This window comes from Nelumbo lutea, chromosome 3 (genome assembly GCF_056320005.1).
Source record: "Nelumbo lutea isolate HS-2025 chromosome 3, American lotus-T2T, whole genome shotgun sequence".
Classification (NCBI taxonomy): Eukaryota; Viridiplantae; Streptophyta; class Magnoliopsida; order Proteales; family Nelumbonaceae; genus Nelumbo; species Nelumbo lutea.
In genome coordinates this window covers 109,656,572-109,684,103 of record NC_142686.1, presented here as the reverse complement: position 1 = coordinate 109,684,103, position 27,532 = coordinate 109,656,572, and the positions used below count along the sequence as shown (strand labels likewise).

At 37.0% G+C, this 27,532-nt stretch overlaps 2 protein-coding genes, 2 long non-coding RNA genes and 1 pseudogene across 5 annotated transcripts; 3 read left to right on the top strand and 2 right to left on the bottom strand.

Moving 5' to 3' along the window:
* Positions 1–134: 134 nt before the first annotated feature.
* U1A (spliceosomal protein U1A) lies at positions 135–10,743 on the top strand. Of its 2 annotated transcripts, none has more exons than XM_088977374.1 (5): positions 135–454; positions 722–894; positions 6,602–6,695; positions 7,811–7,902; positions 10,058–10,743. In XM_088977374.1, exons 1-5 carry the CDS (start codon positions 382–384, stop codon positions 10,349–10,351), a joined length of 726 nt encoding a protein of 241 aa, XP_088833500.1. In that variant the 5' UTR covers positions 135–381; the 3' UTR covers positions 10,352–10,743. The 2 variants fall into 2 exon arrangements, with proteins under 2 accessions (XP_088833500.1, XP_088833499.1); XM_088977373.1 differs by having other exon boundaries at positions 154–454; positions 10,055–10,743.
* Positions 10,744–11,772: 1,029 nt separating this feature from the next.
* On the bottom strand, positions 11,773–18,225 carry LOC148867562 (folate receptor family protein). Its single transcript, XM_088977372.1, has 5 exons — positions 17,685–18,225; positions 14,890–15,248; positions 14,095–14,429; positions 12,436–12,564; positions 11,773–12,080 (listed from the first exon to the last, which is right to left on the bottom strand). Exons 1-4 carry the CDS (start codon positions 17,776–17,778, stop codon positions 12,438–12,440), a joined length of 915 nt encoding a protein of 304 aa, XP_088833498.1. The 5' UTR covers positions 17,779–18,225; the 3' UTR covers positions 11,773–12,080; positions 12,436–12,437.
* A 354-nt stretch (positions 18,226–18,579) lies between these two features.
* LOC148867561 (heterodimeric geranylgeranyl pyrophosphate synthase large subunit 1, chloroplastic-like) lies at positions 18,580–19,391 on the top strand (annotated as a pseudogene).
* Positions 19,392–19,842: 451 nt separating this feature from the next.
* LOC148867560 (uncharacterized) lies at positions 19,843–21,764 on the top strand. The gene is made up of 2 exons (XR_016109760.1): positions 19,843–20,389; positions 21,479–21,764. It is a non-coding gene; the product is annotated as an uncharacterized LOC148867560 (long non-coding RNA).
* Positions 21,765–22,078: 314 nt separating this feature from the next.
* LOC148867559 (uncharacterized) lies at positions 22,079–23,652 on the bottom strand. The gene is made up of 2 exons (XR_016109761.1): positions 23,298–23,652; positions 22,079–22,593 (listed from the first exon to the last, which is right to left on the bottom strand). It is a non-coding gene; the product is annotated as an uncharacterized LOC148867559 (long non-coding RNA).
* Positions 23,653–27,532: the final 3,880 nt, after the last annotated feature.

The window sequence follows — 27,532 nt, the reverse complement described above, 5'->3', positions numbered from 1 at the left end:
TCATATATACATATTTTTATAAAAAACAAATAATATAACAAATTTATAAAAATATAATATAAAAAATATAAAAAATATAATATAACAAATGTATTATAAATTTATACTTATAAATATATAATATATATCTGATCGGATCCTATTATCGATCCGAATTCGACCGAATAGGGTCGGATATCGTTTTGCACCCCAACGACTCGCAACTCGCAACCCTAATACTGGCTTGAGTTCCGTCCCTCCGTTCGTAGTCCCTTCGAAATTCTGTCTTTCAGGTTCTCACATTAGCCTCTGATTTCTCGGATTCCAGAATTTTGGCGGAAATAGGTGGAGACAAGAAGAGACACTAAAACAAAGTCCTAGATTAATAGATAAATTGCAGAGATGAGCACAAGCGAGATTCCTCCTAACATGACCATCTACATCAACAATCTCAACGAAAAAATCAAACTCGAAGGTGATTGTTCGCCCCATTACTTCCTCCCTCTCCTTCTCTGTTTCACACACTCACACTCGAAATATCACACGCAGACAGGGACAGTTTTCCTTTCCCCTTTACTCTGTAAATATGTAATTGATCATGATAAACTTTATTATTTTTATTTTCTCTGAAGCTTTCACCATACAAGGAAGTTTTAGCTAACATGAAATTTCTATCCAACCCCCTGCTCTTGCCCCACTTTTCTTGCATCATCTAAATTCGCACAAACTGTTTAAATTTCAGAGCTGAAGAAATCTCTATTGGCGGTTTTCTCTCAATTCGGGAAGATACTGGAGGTTTTAGCATTCAAGACTCTGAAACACAAAGGGCAAGCTTGGGTTGTTTTCGAGGATGTTTCTTCCGCCACCAACGCGCTCAGGCAAATGCAAGGTTTTCCGTTTTATGACAAGCCAATGGTACACCTTACTTAATTAGTGACATTGATGGTTAACTTAGATGAATCCATGATGCGCATCCAACGTGGAAACTGAGGAGTTTCGTGCCCTAGATTTTTTAGAGTCTTAAGTTTTGCAATGCGGGGACTTTTGACTGCTTTTGAGCTCTAATGGCATCTAGTGGAATTATCTCTAATATACCTACCACTCCCTTTGTGGGATTCCTTGGAAGAAAAAAAGATTTGTCAGGTCAGGTTTGTGGAGAGGGTGGGAAGAATTTTTTCTGAGATGTGGAACTAATAAATTATTACTTCCTATATTAGATATAGTGGTACAAGTTGGGAAAAAGGCTTTATTAGCTTCCTTCATGCTTCATTGTATGAATCACGACCATTATTATTAATCACTTTGGAACTTTTTTCTATCCAAGAGGGTGGTGAATCCCAGGTATGAAGTAGGAGAAAATGATGTATTATTTTGAATGATGAGAACAACTTCGCCTTTTCGTTTTTCTTTTTTTCCTTTTAAATACACTACAAGTAATTGCAATGAAGGGCTTACCAAGAAAAGGGAGAAAGAAATAACAAACAAAATGTTTTGGATCTGATATTCTTAGAGTTGGGAAAAGAAGCTGAGGTTTGAGTTTCTAATTCTCCTCCTACAGTTGTAATTATCTTCAAATAATTCATCCAACCCAATGATGCTGCAATGAGCTGAAGCTCTAAGTATAAAATGAGTCTTGATGAATAGGCGTGAAGAAGATATGGCAACTCAATGTGCATGCTTTGGCATATATCATGCATTGTTTTTTTTTTCCCCATAAAAGAGCTGGTTTTTAGATTTAAATAATGTTGTTGTGATATATGGGTAATTTTGTCATGGATATGTTTGGGCCATTTTATATGTTTCTTTATATCTATGCTCTGAAAAACTCTCCTCTAGGAAACTAAAATATGAGGCATCCCCATCTTATTCTTGTAAGTATCAACAGCTTAGTCAACCTGCTTCATAGTTATCGTAAAAAGTGTAGCTGTTACCACATGCTCCACAAAGAAGCAAAGTAGCTAAATAGAGAATCCCTCTCAAGTATGGTGCAAGATATGTTAGCTGAACTAATATTTATTGGTGTAGTTCTTCACCTGTGGATACCAAGTCTAGGCTTGAAAATCCTATATACCTTTGGCTGTTGGTTAAAACCAAGAGCCTTTACTAAATCTCCAGCAACATGGAGTTGGGAACTTATAACATGGTTGTCAAATGCTAAGATTCCCACTTATCATGTGAACAATTCTGAGAGTCTTTTTTTTACCATGTTGTATTGTTGTTATATACCCAAGTTTGTATTTATAACAACGCCACCACCAACAAAGCCTAACCACATGGGGGTTGGCTACATGAATTCTGTTTCATCGTCAATTTATGTAGGGATATATCCATGGATCATGGTAAAATTGTGATCTATCAATTTTTTCCCTTCACTACTTCAATTCTTATTATTTTTTGCTTATGCCTAGCTCTTCTTCACCCTTCAAGTTGAATTATGCCTTTTTCTACTTACTAGTGCACTAAGTGCAGTATTTGGTCTTCCATGCACATATCCAAATCATTATATTCTACTTTCCCTCATCTCAGCACCTAACAGAGCAACTCCTAAATCCCATGAATGTGTTTATACCCAAGTTGTATTCCACTCTAAAAATCCCATCTAATCATGACAAATTCAAGCATTCAATTAGTTGTCTGCTATTCGGTTTGAGAATAGTAGTCTTATCATTTCTGAATTCTCCAATGCACCAATAGTTTTTATTTTCTCAAAGAATACAGTTACTGATATCATGTGAATTTTCCTTCGAGTTATTGCTGGTTGACACCTAATTCAACCAAACTAAATAGTCTTATCCCAACTATTTGGGTTTGGCTACATTTTTTTTCCTGAACAGGTAGGTATTGTATTAACATCTGTCAAAAAGATTTGTACAATCACCCATGTACGCTAAGAATCTTGTATGGTGGGATATAAATGGATCATGTTTTATTATTCCACTTTGTCAAGCATCATATCCTTATGGATGCACTTGTTTCTGGTACTGTTGTTTATCCTTGTGTCATTCATCCATTTCAACATCCTCATCACCACTATGTTCAATTCTTGGATGTCTTGATTTCTTATTGCGCTGCTTCTATCTGCTTCTAGAAAGCCCAAAATAAAAATATTCCAGTCCCTCTGAGAAGTTATAACTTTTTTTTTTTGAAGAGAATGGTAACTTGTATTCAAAAAAAGAGGAGAGGGATGTACATAAGAGGTGTACAAACAGGCTAAAAATGCACAAAAAGAAGAGCCTGTAACAAACTGAGATGACAAAGAGTTGGCACTATACAAAAAATCCCTTCCCAGTCCTTGCTTTGCTAAAACATCTGCAGTTCTATTGATCTCCCGGGGAAGTCAACCAAATTTGTCGCGTCATTATTTGATTTTTCTTATTTATCTTTTATGTAAAAGACATAAAAATAAAACCATTTTCTTAGTCTGAAAAATACTTTCTTTGAAGATTAGCTTGCTGATGGATCTCACAATGGTAGGAATAGCACATTAGTCAATGGTCTGTGATGACTTTTAAGGAGTTACCATGGATGAATCATTAAGAGGATGGCAGATTATACAACGGTAACAAAGTGGGGAACCAACAAAGAAGTGAGGAATGAAGAACACCTGATTTGGGAGTTTGAAATTTAACTTTGATGGTTGTAATCTTGGCAACCTGGGGGTGTCAGGTATGGGAGAAGTGATAAGAAACCAGGACAGTAATATTCTTTTCAGCTTTTCAGGCCCAATTGGGCTAGGAAACTCCCTAAAGGTGGAACTGCTATCTTTAATCAAGGCTTAAAACTGATTACTATGAATGGGTGGACTGATGTGGAGGTGGAGGGTGACTGCATAACAATAATCTCATGGATGAGGTAACCGACCAAGGAGGAAATTCCATGAGTTATAGACCTTTGGTGAGACAAGCTAGTCTCTAGGCAGAAATTTGAATAGCTCATTTAAATGGGTGCCTAGGGCTGCAAATGTATTGGCTGATACTTTAGCAAAAACAATGCTGTAAGGGAAAATCTAGTATGGGGATTACTAGGGCCGGGAGTGAACTTGTAAAATCTTGTTTTGGTTTTTAAATTTTAGCCACAGCTGGCTTTGTATCCTTCATCCTGATACACAGATTTCGGGTAGTCAAGAATTTTTGAATGAATATAAATATTTATTTCTGTTATTTATAAAAGAAAATCCTTAGTCTTAAAATCTTGGAAATTTATCTTAATACTCCATATACAAATCATTTATTGAGTGGCATTTTTCTTTTCAAATCTAGTGAAAGTACACCATACAAATTGCTAATGCAATCTGTAATTGAAAGTTCCTTCTTTGGGGTAGGTCTTATTCTTTCTTTGCCACGAAGTTGCAATTATAGAATCCTGATTTAGGTTTTATATGTGCCAGAAGAAGAAAAGGGGAAATTGAGTGTGTTATCCTACATATCCAGAACTGGCCCTGAGAAATACATATAATACCGAGAACATGTGAATGATATAAATATCCATATTACCTCAATAGCAACAAATAAAAAAGTATTCTTGGACTTCGAAGAGGAGAGATTGAATGGTATTGAAGGAGCATTGTTTGAGCCTGGCAAAGGGTCTAAAGGAAGGACTAAGGAGAGTGCTTTCAGTAGGAGGTTGGGAGGAAGGGTGGATCTTATAGAAGCTTTTGGGGTGTTCTGATGGTTAATGGGTGGAAAAGTGCAGTTTATTTTGTTCAAATTTAAAAGATTTGTAAGTTGGTGGTGATTTCATATTGGCATCGAGTCAAGGGTGTATTATGATTTTGTGAGATGATTTTTTGTCTTTGATCATGGATTGGCAGTGGTCTTTGGGATTTCTTTTGATTGTTTATTAGTATTTTCTGGTTGTCATCTTTGGGATTTGAGTCTTGCATAATGCATAGTAGTGCTGGGGTGTGGTTTCGGTTTGGAGTTGGATGTTATTATATTGGGGTTTGCTTTGTGATGCCTATCACCTGAGATTTTCATTAATGACTAAAGGAATTAGATACAACAAGAAGTTGTGAGCAATTAGCATGCCCAAAATAAGGCAAGCCACCCAACCCTTGTTACAATTGTGCCTTATACATGTGTTGTCTTTGAACCCCTTGCTTAGCTAAACTATCTGCCAAACTGTTGGCAGATCTTCTAACCCAACGAACTTGCAAGTTTATGTCTTTTGACAGCCACTTAAAGTGCCTGTATTCATTCCTAAGCTGCCAAGTCACCCCCTCACCTTTGTCCAACTATCCCACAAGATTGTATCTCTCTTCTGTTCTTTCTTTTTATAAATTTTCTATTTACTATAAAACATAATGGATTTAAGGGGTAAACTGAGCTTCGATGGTAGCAGTGAAGGAAATCTATGCCCGTCATAGGAGGAGTTTTCAGGGATGAAGAAGGTTGAATTTTTGCCATGTATTCTGTTCTATTGGATGGGGGGATTCTCTAAGAGCTGAAATATTGGCTGTTCTGGAAGGGGTAAAAAGAGACCAGGAGCTGAATATCAGAAAACTGATGGTGGAAGGTGATTCTGAGCTAGCTATCAGTTGGCTACAGAAGGATGAATTCAGTTTGTGGAAGTATCTAAATGAGAAAAAGAAAGTTGAACAGTTTACTCAAAACATGGAAATCAAATTTCAGTGGACTAAGAGGACTAGAGGAGTGCCAATTCCTTGCCAGATTCACTGGCCAAACAAGGGGTGGGAAGAGTCAATCTATTCTGGGCAATATTGTAAATTGAAATGTACCTTTAGGGAGGGTCAAAAGGTCTTACCTGTTCTCTTGTATCTTTCTCTTAATATCTCTTAATGAAAGTTTCTGTTAATTATTAAAAAAAAAAACATAATGGATTTAAGCTTTTCTTTCCCAAAAAAATGGAAAAAGAAAGCAAAAAATGGGGAATGTTATGATATTATTGATTCGACTAATGGTGCAGGCTTCTCTTGGTTTCTCATAAGGTTGACTTTATTGATTGGTTCCTTGTTTTGAAAATGTTTAATACTGTGAGCAATGACTCTTTTGTAGATAGATTTTGGGTCTTGGTGGTGATATGTAAAAGATGTCATATATTTTATATACTCGTGTACATCTCTAATACTTTATTTTATAGAGAACTTCTCCATTAAAAGAAAAGAAATGAAATGAAAAGAGAAATCATGTCTTTGCTTAACAACTTCATTTTACCCTTCAATTCTTTCCTTCAAATGTGTTATGTTTCCTTCGCACCAATTCTTAAGGAATTCAGTTTGTTATTGATATGTTTATTATCAGTGGAAGATACTCTCTCATTATTCTTGGTCAACAGATTTTCTTGTAGTTCAAATATGTTTTCTTTTTTCTGTAACACTTCCGTGTTTACATCCATTTTATGATGAATATCTTGTTCTTGTACTTTTTTTTAAGAAAGTAACGATTTTTGGGCAGGGCCTTCTTTCTTCTGTATACCATGATGAACATCTTGTTAGCATCTTACTGGGGGCATACAGTGTCCATATATTCAACAATTCTATTTGAAGCTTTATTATTAACTTTAGAAGTTGATTTTCATCAGTCATAACTAGTGCCCAAAGCATACTGAACTTTGACACAATACATTGCATAAATATGTAATAGATGAGTTCAAATAAATGCAGAGGATACAATATGCTAGGACAAAATCTGATATTATAGCGAAGGCTGATGGTACCTTTGCTCCTCGAGAAAGACGGAAGAGGCATGATGAAAGAGGTACCGTGGTTCATTTTGTTATATGTCCTACTTCAGCTCAATCTTTTCTATTTCAAAATGTTATCTGCTGCACACCCAAATCTTGATGCCTTAAGTCGTGTATAATCTGTTAATCTCCATTAATAGACAAGGTAGTTTTTTGCCCAAATTTATATAGTATGTAATTGGATTGAATCCAGATCTAGGTAGATATAACTCATTGACAGCACCTAATGGGCGTACAGATAGAGACCTATGGGATGACCACATGTTCAATTCCAGAGTCCATATCAGCCCTATACGCAACCTTTAATTGGCATTTAGCCCAATTGATAATAATTATTTATACTTTTCTTTATTTTAAGATAAAAGTTAGCCTTAAAAAGAGGGCTTACTTTGAACATATATGACAATGCCTTTTAGGCAAAATGTTTCTAATGAACTAATGACGGGAAGGGGAATAAGGAGACTCTTTCTTGAGCTCTAAACTTGGTTGACATGTGAAGATTCCTGGGTCATCTAGGGAAGCTCATTAAACAACTTGACTAGCCAACCTGTCCCGGCACATATTTTTCAAAATGAATAATCTTTTAGCCCAAGTAATCTTTGATGGTTATATTATGCTTATATAAAATGAGTCAATAACCCAGAAGATTAAAATGATTAAAGCATCCTTTCTATGCATGGGCTCTCTTGTACATGCTCTTAGTACTTTCTGAGTGATACAATTATACTGTACCTTCTTAAAATAAAAATAAAAAAATTAAATAAGCTTTGCAGCTAACCCTTCAATTTCATTTCTATATGGTAATTTTGTTGGCTTTAGGCACATAGGCATAATAACAAACCATAACGGTAGTACACTCGAACTTATCCAAATTTAGTAAGTAACCTTCTTCCCCCTTTCCAGATGAAAAATGTCCATGTTGCTTTCGTGATCCTTCACTAATTCATAACCAGGATACAGCAATGCAACAGGACTTTTGATAATGTTGTTTCCTATTTTCTCCATTCTGTGAATTTTGTTATGCAAAATTTATCCATCTTAGGTTGTTTATAAATTGATTTCCTATATAGTATTTTCACTATTTTGATTATTGAGACCTTTATGAAGATGTAGTTCTTCCTCTATGCAGCTGAGAGAAAGCGAAAAGAACAACATGATGCTAATCAAGCTGGATTGGGTCTAAATTCTGCATACACTGGTGCTTATGGTGCTGCACCCCCTGTAAGCATGTCTCAAATACACCTCTCTTTCAGTTTTCTTTTTAGTCTAATTCTTGGATATTTGTTTGAGGCTTACTTGTCAAACATCAATGTTGAAGTTTAATCTAGTAAGACATTCCATACAACATGGATGGACAAGTATGCCCCTGCTTAGGTGGTTGTAAGATACATAAACATAAACATAAGAGAACAATACAAGCCCATGCCACAATCCTGACTAATAAAAACAAGTACATAGTAAAAATAAAAACAATCCCAAGCCCATATAGTTAAGTCCCACAACACTCGCCCTCAAGCTTAGGCTGAGCATAGATATCTGTCATGCCCAGCTTGCACAGAACCTCTTGAAATCTCAATCTAGTGAGCCCCTTGGTAAACACATCTGCTAGCTATTTTGTAGAACGCATGTAAAGAATACAAAGGTCTCCAGAGACAATCTGTTCCTTCACAAAGTGTCTATCAATTTCAATATTGTTCTATCATGCTGAACAAGATTATTTGCAACTTGATTGTCACAATATAACTTCAAAGGTCCAATCATATGTGTCCCTAATTCATCCAAGAGAATTTTGAGCCAAAGTAATTCAGCAACTCCATGAGCCATGGCCCTATACTCAACTTCAACACTTGATCTAGCCACTACAGTTTGTTTCTTGCTTTTCCAAGTGACTAGATTTTCTCCTACAAGTGCACAATATCCTAGTGTAGATCTCCATCACCATGAGAACCTACCCAATGAGCATCAATATAAGCCTTTAAATCAACTTTGTTGTGTTTCTTGAACAATAACCCCTTTCCAGGACAGGTCTTGAGATACCTCAAGATCCTTTCAATTACCTTCATATGTGTGACCTGAGGAGCTTGCATGAACTGACTGACTGACTACATGGACTAAATAGGCAATGTTAAGTCTGGTGAGGGATAAATAATGTAGTTTACCAACAAGTCTTTGATATCTCTCTTTGTCAAGATATAATCCTCCATCACCTTCTTGTAGACAATGATTATCCTCAATAAGAGTGCTGCAAGTCTTGTCCCCAGCTTCCTTGTCTCCTTTAGCAACTCCAAGCATATTTCCTCTGACAGATGTAAATTCCTTGATTGGATCTAGCAACTTCAATTCCTAGAAATTATCTTAGAGATCCTATATCATTGATTTCAAATTCTTTGTCTAAGAAGCATTTCAACTTCTGAATCTCACTCGGGTCATTTCCAGTGACCACCATATCATCAACATACATAATCAATGCTGTTAGCTTTTCTCCATTTTTCTGTAAAATAATGTGTGGCCAACACTGCTTTGTTGGTATCCAACTACCTTGCACACCTTTCCTCCCATGTCATTACCTTGGAGGTGGATCCATGTAAACTTATTCTTGCAAGTCTCCATTCATAAAGTCATTTTTGTCATCCAATTGATGTAGTTTTGAGGAGAATTTGCAGCCAGCCAGAGTAACACCCGAATGGTATTCAATTTAGCAATTAGAGCAAATGTCTCTTTATAATCAACACCCTCCTTTTGGGTGACACCTTTTTGCAACTAATCTAGCCTTGTACCTCTCAATAGATCCATCAGCCTTATTTTTTAAAATATAGACCCACTTGCACCCTACAGTGTTCAACTCTTTTTCCTTTTTCCTGTTTATTGGTAATTGTGGATGGTGCACTATTTCCTTCCCGAGGCCATTGATTTTGTCTGGCTTTAGTTCACATTCTCTTGAAGTAACTAAATGACTTGGGAATGTGCATGGTTGGTGATCTGAAATGTTGGATTTTTATTTTTTTTTTATGCAAAATGAATTTTACCTCAATAAAGGAATCCTGAAAACTGGATTATGATGATTACTGTGCATGAAAGAACTGAAAAAGTTTATTGCAATTGGAGGAATCATTTGAATCCTTGCTGATGCAAAGTATTGCTTTTCTGCCACTCTTGTCTACTTATACAGATGTTACATATTATTGGCTTAATGGCTTTTATGCGTTGGAGTAAATCCCACTGGGATCTGATTTGGTTACCTCTTTTATGATCTAAAGATCTAAAGAATTATTTGTTTTCTTGCTGATGCTTATTATAGTACTTATAAATTAGCTATACAATTGAACTTTGCTTGAAGACTTAAACCTTTCTTTTTTCTTGTTTAATTGCGAAGCAGCTATCACAATTACCATATTTAGGTGGGGCGAAGACCATGGTTCCAGAGGCCCCAGCTCCACCAAATAACATATTGTTCGTTCAAAATCTCCCACATGAGACAACTCCAATGATGCTGCAAATGCTGTTCTGCCAGTACCCTGGTTTTAAAGAAGTTAGAATGGTGGAGGCGAAGCCTGGGATTGCTTTTGTGGAGTATGGGGATGAAATGCAATCAACAGTTGCAATGCAAGGACTACAGGGTTTTAAGATTACCCAACAGAACCCAATGCTGATTACATATGCAAAGAAATAAATACTAGTATTGGGATATTTCTTGTTGTCCTGGCTGTATTCTGCATCCACAGGAATAGACTTTCAATGGTCTTCTTGTCCTGACAGCAAGTGATGCTACAACTGCCTTTTCAATATGTTGTTATCATATACTTTGCACAGAATCGTGGAGAATGGATATATGTCCCTTGTGTGGGCCCTAGGGTGGTCTACCGTTAACATGCCTGGTAGTTTTTGATTGGACCTTGTGTTGGAGGACCCAGTAAACAAACCAAGATGGCAAGGCTGTTTTAGTCCATGGGGAATTGGGGATGAGTCCTACTAATGACTAAGGTAGGTCAACTGTTGGTCTTTTCTGTGTTTCTTTTGACTATTACATAACTACGTAATGCAATTAGATCATTTTAATTACTAGATTATCATGATTGCTGGTTTGTGCATTCTAATTTGGCATTGGCAAAATTGACTCCTGAGTTACCATTGATTTGAACTTTGAAGTGCAAATTCATTTGCACTAGCATAAATGAGAAGAGTGCAGATTTTGATTTATTTTCTGTAGGTTTTACTTCAGGCTGCTTGGAAGGAGTACAAATACAAATATGTACAGTACAAATAAAGTTCTGTACTCTACATATTTGTATTTGTATTCCTTCCAAATGGAGTCTCATTGGCAATGCAAACAAAACAAAATCATAAACAAAAATAAACCAGAATTTGCTCTCAACTCATTAAATGAATTTGCACTGCAAACAAACCAAACCTGTAGATAAAGTGGAGACTGGTTTAGAAAACTGTGCTCATTTGACATGGATTTGAAACGCTGAAGACCCTATTCTTCCAAATTCAAATATATCTCAATGAATTTGGATTTCTCCATGGATATGTGCCACCTACTAACCCCCAGGAAAAAGGGAAAAAAAGAAAATGATTTTCAAACTTTAGTATATGACAACCATAGGCTTCTTTGCAGGTATCAATAATCAATGTATCATGTGAAATCGATTGATCTCGTGTTTTCTTTTACACTTGAGAATCAATAGGAATTCACCATCAAAAAGTCTAAAATAGATCTTACATAAGAGGTCGGAACAAATCATACCAAATTTCGGCGATGATGTTGTGGGTTCTATTGTTCCAATGCAGGGCAAAGCAATAGTAAATAATATGATTAGTGTATTATTCGCCATCTAACAAGATTGCAATTGAGGAAGCGAAGAACTGGAACGGATCCAACAAGAATACCGATACGTGTAACAGCACGAGCCACGAAGTCCAAAGAGGAACTTCAGCGGTGCAACACTGCAACATACCTATTAGCACTTTTGGAAGGAGTACAAATGCAAATATGTAAAGTGCAAAACCTTATATTTTGCATCATATTGCATATTTGCATTTATAATCTTCCCAAACAGCAGGGCAACCCACCCAATAGGATTTCTCAAATTCCACTGACACGATCGGAAAGTCACATTCTAAGTGATCTGTACTTGTAGAACAACTACCCTTGACGTGCAGCAAGGGTGACATTGGACGCAGAAAATTGGAAAAAGAAAAGAAAATAAAATATTAATACAGTATTCCATGGGAACTTGAAATTTGAACACGCGGGTTGCTGCCCCGTTAACAACCGATGTTGCCATTGGCTGTGCAGAAGACAGATCCCCTGGATGCGGATAAGCCCTAGAAGCCGCCCCCAACCCCAAGTTTTCCTAGCTGAGCTCCAACCTCCGAGGCTGCAAGCCGCAACCAAACTGAAACAAAAACAAGGGGATTCAATAGTAGTGTTACTTTAAGGTTGAAGGCAGATAATGCAATTATGTACAGGTTATTAATAGGGGAAGGACCAAGCCGTGTTTGTGTTGCCACAGTTCTTTTTCTCTGCTTCAGCACAGAGAGAGAAAGGGGTGGAAAGCATTCGGATGTTGAGCATGGTTTGGTGCCATATGGCACACATTTTCCTCCCTTGATAAAAAACCTAAAGCGAATAACAGATGGCATTTACAAGCATGCCTAATCATGTATAAACAGAATATTTTCCGGCTTTAGAAGGCCAATACAGGTAATCTAAAGTTAACAGATGAAAATGTGTTGAAATACAAGGTAGACCTTTATCTTCCACCCCCCTTCCTGTTCCATTGATTGACAGAAGACTGCTGGTTCATCTTAGATTCCAGTCTCTTTGCAGTGCGTAGAATAGCTGCTTGCTTTTGCCGGTGGCTATAGCTCTTCCTTTTGCTGCACAGACCATGAAAGATTATTAAGCAAGTACCCTAACCAGATATATTGGAGAACATAAAACAATAAAGTTGTCCTTATTTTCTACATTGAGGATCATCTTGGGTATAGAACTACTATAGATGCACACAACGTTTAAATTATTGGCACAACACCCGGTACAGGCCAAACAGTATATCCATTTCCATAGAGACTGGCATGTGGCATGGGTGGAATGGGGAAAACTTTCATTCCAAACATGCCCATCAGTATCATCCATGCTGTTCCGTATCCAACCTGTGACAACTTCTTGTTGTTGATCTGCAAAAACACTTGAGGTCAAGGTTCAAAATATCTGTACACCCGATACGCCGGTATAGGCGTATTGATAGCTTATTTTTTAGTTTTTTTTTTTTTTCAAATCTGATTTAGAGGGAGTGGTTTAAGGTCCAACCGGTCGAGACCTTGAAACGCCCCTGTGGGGGCATATCAGGAAGCCCCCAATACAATACGTATCGGCCAATACATATTGAAATTCTGAATCTTGCTTGAGGTCTTCCGCATGTTTTTCATTTAATCCTTCAAGATTTAGTAGGCTACATATCAGTGTTTGAAATGCAAGGTCATATTGATTATTGTTGGATCTGTGATGTTTTTGCTTGCTTGTAATTAGTAGATCCATGGATCTTTCACCCCCCCCCCCCACCACCACAAATGGGAAAATCCAAAATTTATAAATAATTTACTTAAAATGATTTTGATGGTAAGAAAGAACTATAAGATTGGTTTATAAATAATCTATCAAATCTATTGATCCATCAATAATGTATGCCAAGAAAATGATTTTTTTATTTTTTGGTAATTTACATAAGTACAAATAATATAAAACAGAATAATTGTTTTAGCAATTAAAACTTATAAATTGCAAATGTATCTTAGAAACTCTACTGGTCTAATAAAATTTTAAATTATGATTTTTTAAAAATTATTAATTAAAATTTTATCTAACTTAAATAATTTTCAAGAAGTTATATTTAGCTATTTAGCTAACAACATGAAGTCCACTTATTTTTTTGATGATTCACAAAAGTAAAATAATAAAAATAGAAAACTTGATTTAATAATTGTTTAGAGATCACCCGAGAGTGAGAGAGAGAGAGAGAGATAGTCCAAACCGTCCAACCCTTCCTAGCACAAGCACACACAATCCAGGAAAAGAAACAAAAGAACACACCACTCTCCACCCTTTAAAAAAAAACACAATCATACAGACTAACCCAATGCAAATTGCTTCAAGAAAACACCCAATCCAAAAAAACAAGGTTGGACCTCACCTGAAATTTATATTGTTGATAGATGCTTCAATTTGAATCATAGCATTCATTTCCTAAATTGTAACACTTCGACCAAGTGCAAAGCATACACAAGAATATATCAACATGCTAAGTAACCAACATAAACCAGCAGGCACAAGGATTTCAAATAAAAGGTGATGGTTTCATAAATAGAGCTGAGAAAATTATGCCTAACTTTCCGAGAACTGTAGTCTACCTTATAAACAGAAGCCCTGTTGTGAGCACCATGCCTCCCACTGCCCATGAAACTCTCTCACTAAATGGCATTTCCCTTACCCACTGCTGAAAATCATCAAGTACCCCTGAGTTTTCAGCTTTCTGGGGCACCTGAGATTGTGAAGTCCTCCATGAATCAGCAATAGAGTCTAAACTGGCCTTTCCTCCATAGCAAGAAGGCTGCTCAGTGCTCTGATAGCTATCTTCAGATGGTTTAACAGCAAAACCTGCAAGGCGACAGAGCTCTGTACCATTAGGGGCCCATTCAGAAGCTCTTCCACAAATAAATTCACTTAATCCGCATGGAGACAGAACCTGACATTGGAAGAATAACATCTAATCAGAAAATTGAATTCACAAATAAGTATACAAGTCCTAGTACCAACAGGTTAAACCCTAAATACAGATGTGAACACTGTAAAAAGTAAGTCAACCAGATTACTGGAACTATTCATTCTCAACCATCCAAAAGACTTGTCATAGCAGTCCAAACAAATGATTCCACATAGATGATTACAATCATTTTCAGAGCCTATTTTCCATTCATCTTAAATGCAACTTTTCACCCTTGTATTCTATCCCTAACTTGCTACAACTGGTATACAATTCAAAATGGCATATTTTTATATGGAAGTGCAATCAGACATTGATATACCCATGTAGTTCCAATTTTAAAGTTTCTAGGTAACACGCATGCTTGTTACATGCACTTATTATCAAAATCTCCAAATGGATACTTTACACTTCCTAACCTACAATTAGACCACCCACCCACCTGGGTCTTTACATCCATAGAGAAGTATGCATTAGAGCAAGCCTGAAAGACTCTATCACAAAGAGAGGCACATATAAGAGGAGGTCCAGGCTGGACACCAACACGTGGATCACAAATAGAACACTCCAACAACTCCCATAATTGCAAACACTCTTGGTTGGCTTCCCCTGTAGAAGCCAGTCTTCTAATTGAAAGCAAAGCCGGATGTGTCTGGGCTACATCACAACATGTTTTTCTACGGAATACCCGGCAGAGGGTCAAGTCTTTCGGACCCTTGGTTGCTTTTCTTGGAGCACTCCCTTCAGATGAGAATGGAGGGAATCGACCACCTTGGGAAATGCACACTCCATCAGGTTTTCCTGCATTCCAAAAAATTCAAAGAAATTTCTAATTAGAAATATTACATCGATTGGAATTCACTACGAAAAATTGAAACCAACATGAGCTCTCACAGAGCAATTTAGGATTTCTTGAGACGCTAAGTGGTGTTCAAACATGCATGCATACATGAAAATAGATGTATGGCTAACAAACTAAATTGGAAAAAAATGCAATGCACATGACTGATTGTTTAGTAACTTAAAAATTTGGGTAGTGTGTAATCAGCAGCATGTAGGGGTGTCAATTGGACTGGATTTGGTCCAATCCGATCCAGTCCAATGTGAGTCCATTATAAATGGACCAGGTCCAATCCAAACCTATGAATGTTTTGAACCAATTTGGACCGGTCCAATTCAATGTCTGGACCGTCCAATCTGTTCAAATTCATTTTGATTTAGATTGGTTTCAACCCAAACCCAGTCCATTGACACAGATATTCTTATCTTATATCAATGGACCAATTATTGGCTTAATCCAACCCAATCCAATATAAATTTGTTACGGATGGACCAGGTCTAATTCAACCTAATAAATATTTTGGACCAGATTGGTCCAATCCAATATGTCTTGTTGGTCCGTCCAAACCATCCAAATTGATTTTGGTAGAAAGGTCTTGGTAGAAAGAATCAAAAAGGTACTACCATCCTTGATTTCTCCGAACCAAAGGGCGTTTGTTTTAGGAAGACAAATTATTGATTAGATCCTTATTGTCAATGAATGTGTGGGATTACAGAAAAAGACAAGGAGAAAAGGGTCTAATTTGCAAACTGGACTTGGAGAAGACCTATGATTTGGTGGACTGGGGTTATTTACTGAAAGCATTGAGAATTAGAGGATTTGGAGAGAGGTGGTGCATGTGGGTTGGATGTCAGCATGTGATTACATTGTTATTGCCAATGTAGGTGCTTTCTGACTTGGCCGGCAGATGGCATGTGAGCTTATTCTAGATCAGATTTGTCACTAAGAGTGGTCCAACAAATCAGTGTCTTTCATAAAGAATTAGAAAATTGTAAATAATAAGTGAAGCCCATAATCATGTTTATTTCTTTCTAATAGACAGCTTTAACCTGCCTTTCAGCAAAGTTCCTACAGGGACAGCAATATGACCCTTTGGCAACCCTCACACAAGCAGGGCTCACCCCCCCCCCCCACCCCACCATGCCATTGTTGATAGGCTGGTGACTAATAGTAGTTTGATTTGGAACTTCAACCTGAGGTAGCTTAGTCTGCAGGTTGGATGTCAGCATTTTTTCAGCTCAAATAAGGACTTCAAAATAAGAAGGGAAAAGGCTGAAATATATAACTGACAGAGCCCCTTCCGTGTAGATTTTCATTGAAAGCATACAATGTGGTACCAACTCCAAGAGCCAAGAAGCCAAGGTACCCTCAATCCATTGTGTTTCCATGTGGTCATGGATAATCCAAACTGACACCAGGATAAAACCCAAAAAGTTACATGACAGACTTAATCATATCCAAAATGAGTACCATGCAATATTTTCTATCTGAACTGGAATATTTGTTTTTTCAGTTAGTACTTTAGTACTTCTTTTCCAGTGTTTTCTTGCAAGTAAACAATCTTCTACAGCGTTGCATGGATATATTGATTTAATTGTTTTATGTTGATTCCTGACCACAAAAAGTGTAGCAGTGTACATACCAATTACCATGCAGCTGCATCAGCGTAATTCAGCACATGTGTAATGAAAGAAGATTGGTCGCCATTCTTATATATCTCTTACATTTGAAAAACTCAAAAACCTTCAGAGTGAATTTGCTAAATTAAGTGTAATTCACTGAAGATATCAACTTTTCAATCAAAATTAGACACTGGCAACTTATTCCAAAATCATCCATACAGTCATCTTGCAAGCCATCGTAAAGGACTATTCACTACTATTTGTCGCGGGGAGGGGGAGATGCCCACGAGATAAAGCGAGGTTAGGATTGCAAATTTGCAATGCGACCTGACCATTTGAGCCATTTGCCCTAACTAATGTAAAACTTGAAGCATTACTTTTACTTTTACTACTAAAAAAAAACTACGAATAAAAATCAGCAGAAGGGACTCATTAAACAAAGTCTGAGAAGGTTAAAATTCTCCTGTCATCAGTGATTAAGCAACCTAACAAAATTAGATTCGTAGAGGATCTCATCTGTATATTTGAAAAAAAACAGTCTAATTCAAAAGGGTGAGGTATGGAAGCTTCTTACTTCATAAGAAATTCGTTAGCGAATGGGAGAAAAAGGAATTAGGGTTTACAGGAATAACAAACAAATAAAAAAAAAATTCCATCAAATGATATGGTTCCCAGACTACAAAATTTTATTTCGCCCAAGATGGATGGCACTGGAACTTGGAAGCCCTAAGAGAGAGAGAGAGAGAGAGAGAGAGGGAGAGAGGGCTTCCTTACCAATTGAAGAGGAGATTAGAAGGACGAAGAAGAACAGCGACAACAAAAGGCCACAATCCATTGTATCATTGTATTTGGCGCCCGCCGGCAGCATAAAAAAGGGAACAACCGTAGCGTAACCAGTCCACAAGCAGATTTATCTGTAACCAGATGCAGCTATGTTTTATGTTGAATGCCCGAATCGAGTTCCAGTGACAGACGGGTCTAGAACTCCAGATTGAGATTGGTCCGAATGAGCATTAGACTGCTGAATCGGATCTCTCCTTTGAAGTTCCACGACAGTAATAAATTCATGGCCCCCATAAATGATGCGGACTTATATTTATTTAAGCAATTATTACACTTTAAAATGCAATACCCAAACTTTCATTGACGATTTAAGATTTATGAAAATATCAAAATTACCCTTAAAAATAAAATATATTATTCATCATCTTCTTTCTCAAAAAATGAAACAGAATCCAAAGGACTCTGTCACTAGCCACTGGCCAGTGAGAAGATAAAGAATTTAAGACCATCCGTCTAATGGAGCAAAGCAACCATGGCAAATAGGGATACTGACTACATTTAAGCCCTTCTGGTTGTTTGCTTCATCAGCTCGGCCTGCGGTTGGTCGCAACTCATGCTACCTAATCCACTCGCCAGGGGCAACTTCTATAGTTGCACTTTCATTGCCCACAGACGGCTCGAATATACTACCACCCTCCATCCAACTGCGACGATGGAGATAGTCACCACCAGCTCCCTGGTCATCCCTCACAATGGTATCGCTGGTGGCAGCAATGCCATCCCAACCCAAAGGGATATCTTTCACTTGTCACAACCAACGGCCTCTTTTGCAACCTTACTCCCTCATGAAGCAATTGGTCGCAGAAGCACCCAGAAGAAGAATAATCTCATTAACCATCTTCATGAACTTGATTCCTTGAAGTGTGCTCATATTGCATCCCATAAGGTGCGTTCTATTTTCTGTGCAATAGTGTAGATGAATGAGCCCACAACCATGCCACTGAACCACTCAGGCTTGGTGTTCCATTTTGAGGAATACATGGCCACAAAGACTGAAAGGGTGAATAAGGCTCTAGACGAGGCTGTTCCTCTGAGACATCCATCCACTCAAGTTACATGAGGCCATGAGGTAGGTATTCATTGCTGGCCGGCGGAAAACACACTTGCCCCATCTTGTGCATCGCATCCTATGAATTAGTGGGAGGGGATGAGTTGCTGGCTCTTCCCGTGGCGTGTGCAGTTGAGAAGATTCATACCATGTCACTCATACACGATAGCCTCCCTTGCATGGACAATGATAATCTGTGACGAGGCAAGCCCACCAACCATAAGGCTTTTGGGGAAGCCATAGCTTTTCTGGTGGGGGATGCACTGCTTCCCCTTGACTTTGAGCATGTCACGTCTAGGACCATCAATGTGTAGCCAGAGCTTGTCATTCGAGTAATGGCCAAGCTGGGTGCAATAGTTGGGTCTGACAGACTTGTGGCAGGCCAAATTATTGACATTGCCTATGAGGGTTTGCAAATAATGGATCTAAAGGAATTGGAGTACATTCATGTCCACAAGATTGCAAAATTGCTTGAAGCTTCGGCCGTCTTCGAAGGAGTTAGGGAAGACGGCCGGCAAGGACTTCGTTGTAGTTCCATGGTTATCACCTTCGATACCACAGACTTGATTTTTATTCCGTTGTATAATTAGATACATAGTTTGGAAGAAGGAGAAAAAAAGAAAAAAAAAAAAATATATATATATATATATATATATATATATATATGATGATGATGAAATAACAATGGAAAGATGCCATTTTTTGGGAGAATTCTATTTCATTCTGTTTTCCGGGGCAACTCCTGTGGTTGCAGTAAGTGGTGGCGATGATGGAACGTTGGAGTTTGAAAATGTAATCTTTTCCATTTGGGATTCATTTGATAAAGAAAATTAGGTGAAATTTAAGGGGGCATTTGTGTATTTTCCCATAACACTTAACAGTGAATTAATGTCAGGTATTAGATTATGGCAAAATGAAAATTCAACTATTAGATTGTGGCATTTTAAAGTTTTAATACTAAATTAATACTGAGCCTAAATTACAGCGTACCTATTCGAAATTTTCCCATATATTTAATACTAGTCTGCGATCTGTACACCCGAAGCGTGAACCCTCCAATAAAAGGTGTGCACGTCACCAACTTTGTACTCATGCTAACGTTAACGGGATTCAAACGTTAGTTACTTGAATCCGGTTGAACCGGACACAAAAGGACAAATAAAAATGAAAACCCATTGTTTGAAATTTGGGATTTCTTTTTTCCTTCTCCTCGAGCCCTAACCCAAAAGTAGCATCCCACCGGCGTCCGTAAACGTGGAACCGAATGGCGGAAAAAAATCAACCAACAGCAAGCCTTCTTGTCTTCTGCATCCTATTCTTCTTCAAATCTTCTTCTCTTCTTCTTCTTCCTCTTCTTCAAATCTTCACTTGTTCTTCTCTTGTCAACAGAGCGAAGGTCCATTGTTCCGAAGCCGCCGGTCACCAATCCCCAGAACGAAGGTCCATTTTTCCGAAGCCGGTGGTCATCAATCCCCAGAACGAAGGTCCACCGTTGGGGCAGCATGATATGGGATGATAATTTTGCTCTGAAATTTCTTGTTTTTCCTGTTCAGAAGCCTAATGCCCTTGCTGTATCTCTAGCGTGGAGGTAACCTCTCCCTCTATTGCTTTTCTTTCTCTCTTTAACGAAGTTCTTCTTTCAAAATAACTAACTAACTAAATAAATAAACAAACAAACGCATTCCCATTCAATTTTCATCATCTATATCATATTTATCTGAAAACATATGTGGGTCTCTCATTGGTGTTTTGTTGTTAATGGAATTTGTATAGAGTTTTTGGGATGATGCCATGATGGTTGATTAAATTTTCCTACCTATTTCTATTTGATCTGGATAATGGAATTTGGTCCTTAGAATGAAGTCATATCATTGATAAATCTGAAAAAATAAAAGAGAGTTGGCTGCTAACCCATTGGGTTGCATGGCCGATACACATTAAGAACACCATGAGGCAAATAAAAATGTGGACATGAAGATATACACATGAATTGAAAAAGAATAAAATCGAAAATTTTATTCTTCTCATTTCCAAATCTCTTTAACCATTTTCCTTGGTTTGTATCATTTAGGCCATCATCTATGGTAAACAAAGTCATTCTTCCTCATCATTATGCCCATCCTGATGCAGGATTGGTGCTTGGTAGGGCCTACAGTGCTGGGTCTAATATAAAATTTGAGTGAAATTTGAAGATAAAATGATTTAATTTTGGTTTAGGTCTAGCATTTAGATTAAGAGTGAAAATAGATTTGGGTTTGGATTAATGATTATTTATGTCTATAATCTCTGCTATTCTCACTCTTATATCCATGTTTCTTCTGAGTACCTTCATAGATGTTCTGACAAAAGAAAGGGATTTGGTGGTTCACATCCATCGCCCTCAATTTGCAAGTATTGCATTGAAAGTTATTCATTGTGTCCATTTTGCCATTTGGCAAAATGAACCAAGAGAGACGCTTCATGGTTGCAACTTCAATTACTCCAGTGGCAGGTTGGGATTGCATGACACTCTGAAACACAGAATTGTAAATTCAGTAGGTTGTGATATTTGAAAATGCACTGATTGTGATCAGGCAGATGTAGGATCAAAACAAACCAATGCTTTGCTAGTTACAAACTGATCATTGAATTATCTGGGTCCTATCCAATTTCTAATTTGCCCTCTAATTTTGTTTAGGTTTTATGAATTTGCTCTTAATACGGATCTGGAAGCTGTCCAGAGGACCCGGGGAAAGAGGAAGATGGCTTTGCATTTCATTATATTTTTGGCTTCGTTCAGCCATACTAAGTAGAAGATGATAGGCTTCGTGCAGTGTGTTTGTTGTAATCACATAGTCTTCTCTCTTGATGAGAGTTTGTAATTTTAATTTTTCTTTACAAGGCAATCTTGCCCAATCTGGTTTTTGGTTGTATCTCAATAACAATACATTTAGCTATGCATTATTATGGTGTATGCGGCTTCAGTGGGATCATTGGGCATGATCATATTTGTTAGAGATTGGTGCATCAGAATATAAAGGAATCAGATCATAAAATGTAATCAGGACCTGGAAACCAGTCATGGCTTAGGGGAGAAGTTCTTTTATCTGCAACCCACTTACACTTCCCATAATGTGCAAAAGGCGTGGGTTCTGAAAAAATGCATGACCTACGCCCTTGTAATGTTGAAGTATCTCTTTTGGGGGCTGAAAGATTTTAAAGAACATGTGAACTGAAACAATGCAATATCTTAATGGTGTGGTTAAAAGTTACTGTTTTGTGAATGTAGACCTTCATGTACTTACAACCCAGATCACATAATTATGTTATTTTCATCAAATTGAGGAACTTACACATGGAATTAAAAAAAGTAGATACGAAGAAATGATAAAAGGTTCACATCTGCTACTAGAATGGTGTCTTAAAGGGTTCACAAAAACTCGTTCACATACCTAATGAAATGAGCGATTACAAAAATAGACACAACACCTAGCTGCCTCATTGTTTAGTGTATAAACACCTTCTATCACATCCAAAAAGCAACACGCCTCACTAATTCTTATACATACACAAGAGAATAAACCCAATTATGAAATGAGTGGTCTTCATCTATTCAATATGTGGTTGGTGGGAAGATAGCAACGATTCCAATATTTTTAAACAATCATCCATGTCAGCCACCAACTTGTCAAGCTCATTAATTTGGGTTTCTAGATCTTCTTGGTTGTGCATGGATGAAATGCCATCATCCTCAAGGCCTTTTGGAACTGTTCACACAAAATAATCATACCACTTCCCATTTGGGTTGTTTGCCTACATGGATGCAACATATTAATCAACAAATATCCATAAAAGATTCTCTAATAGAAAAAATTTAGCATGCTCTAATAGATCTAAATAATTATCTTCTGGCAGGTTTGATTATTTCCCATGCTTTGAGATGAAATTCAGTGTTATTTGATAAAGATGTTTGCTATTTTTTCAATTTATATACATGTTTTGTACATTAAACTATAGAATTAACTAATAACTTAATTTTTGTTCTTTGCAAGATTCCATCTCAAACTCATCACTTAGGGGCTCATTGTCACCTAGAATCAACAACCATGAACAACATTAAGTGTATATAGCACCCGGTGTTGACCTTTATGGAATTTGGTCAATTGGAAAATACAGATGATAGCAGTGTAGCAAACATGAAAATTCATATACAAACACTTTAAACTAAGCCAATTAGGTTGTAGAGTGTATCTTATCTAATTCAAGTTGGCCAATTTGTGGATTCATTGGAATGAAATGCTCCCTCTATTTACCATGAATTTTGCATCTCTAGTAAAGTGTGCTGCAGAACTGAATGACCCTCATATCCATCCCTCATCCAAGAAACCACAAAAGCTTAGAATTTTATAGAATACGGTCATATTAAATATATTTGTTTCAATAATAAGTTCTACACTACAATGACTGCACTATTTTTCTTTTTATTTTGGCGAGTTAAGGGAAGATTTATAATCTACCATAGACCACCGGTTGGTGTTGGTCACCGATGAACTAGTAATAGGGCTCAGGTGATACACTGGGGAAAGTGCCTGTTCCAATGGTGGACCTTCGTTCTGATGACTGATAACCGCCGGCTTCGGAACAATGGACCTTCGATCTGTTGACAAGAGAAGAACAAGTGAGGATTCGAAGAAGAAGATTCGAAGAAGAATAGGAAACAAAAGACAAGACTGCTTGCTGTCGATTGATTTTTTTTCTGCCGGTCAATTCTACGTTTACGGGCGCCGGTGGGATGCTTCTTTTGGGTTAGGGCTCGGAGGAGAAAGAATAATTGGTTTTAATTTCTATTTGTCCTTTTGTGTTCAGTTCAACGGATTCAAGTAGCGGATTCAAGTAGCTAACGTTGGAATCCCGTTAACATTAGCATGAGTATGAAGTTGGCGACGTGCACACCTCCTATTGGAGGGTTCACGCTTCCGTACACCTACGGGTGCATAGAACGCGGATTCATTTAATACTGAGATAAAATCTTATCATTGGTTGCACAGCCCGTTGAACAATTCAAGCGTTTATTTAAACCTTGCTCTTCTCTCTCTAGTTTGGACCAATGTTTTCAATCAAGCCGGATTGGTAAACCACCACCTGGCCATATTTTCGGGTCTTTTATTTTTACCTCAAATTGTTTATTTGTAAAAAAATAAAAAAAAAAAGAAAAAAGTTGACTTAACCAACAATTATGACCCGGCCAGTTGAATGGTTGAACTGTATGACACGGCCAACAGGTTATAGGTCACTACATTAATTCTCATTTTTTGGTTTTCTTTATATTTTTGCTATTTTTACCATTAAAAACAATGACAATAATTATCATTTATCACAACTATTTTGTTTAAACGATAATATATCTTATTAGAGACATTTTGATTTATAATATCAATCAATGTTTTCAACCTGTAGTTGACCATGTTGGTCGAACCGTTCAAATCATCACCCGGTCAGAATTTTGGGTCTGATTTAGTCAAGACCCATCAGACGGTCAAAAATCGTTGAATTGGTCAAGAGTTGTTCAACCCAGCCGATTCGACCATTGACTCGTTCAACCCAATGACAAGGTTGTAGGTTACACTCAATGCATGCAAAACTTTCAAAGGGCATGATTTTACACTTCAATGTTTGACTGGGGTGATTTTTTTGTAACTTTTCAAGATTGTGCATCCCAAGGAGCCATAGGCACCTTGCCTTGCTATTTTTCATGAAAAAAACCTCTTTTTTTACCTTAAATTACAATTTTTAATATTTTTATAAATAAAAAATTAAAAACATAAATTAAATACAAAATAATACATATAACATATGTAAAACATAGTAACATAATTATACATTATTTATTGCTAATATATATATGTATGTATGTATGCATGCATGTATGGCTTAAATAATGATGATGAATTGTAAATTCAAGTCTTTATTCATCAAATGTCTTTTCATTTTAAAAATCCACGTAATTCAAATACATATCTCTTGCCATTAAAATGGCGTCTTCTTAGTATTAGGGAATATTGTGATGAGATTAATCTTGGGTTAAGATGTGATAAGGATTAGTGAGTTTTAGTTTGATTAGGTTTATCTTTCTCATGTAAATCTCAATTTCAAAACCAGTGCATTCTATTTTCTCATTCTATGATGTTTAATACTTGTAGGGCTGTTCACAAGAATGCCCAACCCAGACCGATCCAACCCGAGTAAGTCGGGTTTTCATTAGTATCAGTCGGTTTCAGGTTGGGCAAAATATAAATTGATATATTGAGTTGGTTTTGATTTTCTTGTATAAAAACCAAAACCAACTCGACCCGAACCGAACTAGTCTTCTACTAGAACTAGAAGGCCCATTAGGCAATTACAATTAGAATAGGCAATCTATCCTAGTTCCTAACTTTCTATAGTCTTTTACACCAAATAGGCAACCCATTAGGCAATTACAATTAGAATTCAATTAGGTGTCCTTTTGTACAGGAGCAAAATCGAAACCGACCCAACCCGACTCAAACCGACCAGGTCGGTTTGGCCTATCAATGGGTCGGTTTCGGTTTCCACCTCAAGTAACCCGACCAAGTCGAGTCGGTTGGAAAAACCCCAATAAACCGACCCAATCTAACCCATGAACACCCCTAAATACTTGGCTCACTTTTGATACAATTTGGAATTGTTTTAGGAAAATACTAACAAGGACTCGTGTGATGCATGGGCTTTGTTAAATGAAAGTTAAACAATAAAAGCACATAAGAGTAGACAATTGTTTTACATTTTAACCTTTTAAATAATTAATAATTAGTTATATTTTATATACTACTTTTAATAATTTTTTAGAATATAAAAATAACAATAATTAATTTCAGATAGGTTGTTCATCAAACTGGTGAAATTGACCAACACCACCCAACTTGACTCGAGTTGATCGTCTTTATAGTATTTCTAATGGGTTTCGGTTTAACAATTTCCTAACTAATTGGGTCAGGTCAGTTTAGGTTTGGCCATTTGTAAATCAATTAAAACCAAACCAACCTTGTATATATATATATATATATGCACTAATGTGGTATGGTTTAAACCGTTTGACCCGGTCAATCGAACCGGTGACCCACCACCCAAAGGCAAAAATGGTTCGGTCTCTAGGTTGGTTTTTAAGACATTGATATCAATAATTGAGCTATTGGACTGTTAGGTCCAATATCGATATGCTCGATGCGCTGATAGAGGCGTATCAAGCTGTATCGATAGATTTTTTAGTTTTTTTTTTCAAATCCGGTTCAAAGGGGGCGGTTTAAGGTCCATCCACACCTTGAATCAATCAAAACCGAGATACGCCCTCTATAGGGGCATATCGTGAAGCTCTCGATACGATATGTATCGATCGATACATATCAATACTTTGAACTTTGGTCCAACCATTGAACCACATTACAACTTTGTATTTTGTATATATGTGGTATGGTCTAAATCGTTTGACATGGTTGATCGAACCGGTGAGCCGCGACCCAAAGGCAAAAATGGTTCAGCCTCTGGGTCGGTTTTTAAGACATTGATATCAATAATTGAGCTATTGGACATTTGGACCTAATGGTCCAACCCAAGGTTTAAAATATCGATATGCCCAATGCGCCGATAGAGGCATATCAAGCTATATCAGTAGATTTTTTAGTTCTTTTTCAAATTCGATTTAGAAAGGGCAATTTAAGGTCCATCCACGCCCTAAACCGGTCAAAACCTTGATACGCCCTTTGTAGGGGCGTAATGGGAAGCTCCCAATACAATACATATCAATACTTTGAACTTTGGTCCAACCATTGAACCACATTACAACTTTGTATTTTGTACTAAAATTGCATAGATGATGATCCTTAAGCTCAATTTGGAAAGAATACAAATGCACATATGTACAATATATATATAAAATAATACAAAATATAAGGTTTTGCGCTCTACACATTTGCATTTATACTCCTTTCAAACTAAGCCTTAATGAATTTGTGTGCATCCAGGTCTAGGTCTTTCACCATATTCATGTATATTGAGGTTCAGATTTTGCCATGTAAAGCCGAGTCAAGGGTGGAAACGTGGAAAATCCAATTGTCCATACTCAATAGGACCAGTGTGAATTGGTAAATTTCATTCCCATAGTTTATACCAAGGTTCAAAGTAGGGTGTATTATTAATGTTTTTTTTATGTTCTATTGTTTTTTTCAAAACTAGTTTAGAAGGGTCGATTTAAATCCCGACTACCCTCTGAATCATGATCTAACCTGATACAACCCCTATAGGGGCATATCGAGAAGCTCCTAACACGATATAAGGTCGACTTAAATCCCAACTACCCTCTTATCTCTTAAAGTACAATCATACAACTTTTTGTTTTCCAATGGTACCCCTAGAAAGACACACAAAAACTCATATATGAGGTCAAAACAGATATGTGATAATTTTTAAAATTCAGAATTCAAAACAACATTTTTTACATTCAGAGTTCAAATGAATGAAAAGTTCACCAATACCAATATTCCTCTTAATGTAATTATTCTTTCAGATGTCAGGCTTCAGAGCAAACAAACAGGCCCTTGGTTTATACCCGTGTGGTCCAATGATAATTCTCCTTACCTTCTTATGACACAATAGATTTGGTGAATTCCAAATGTTTCCTTTAGATTGCATGGCATCCCTACTAGTAAGTCTCACGTTAGATTGCATGGCATACCTA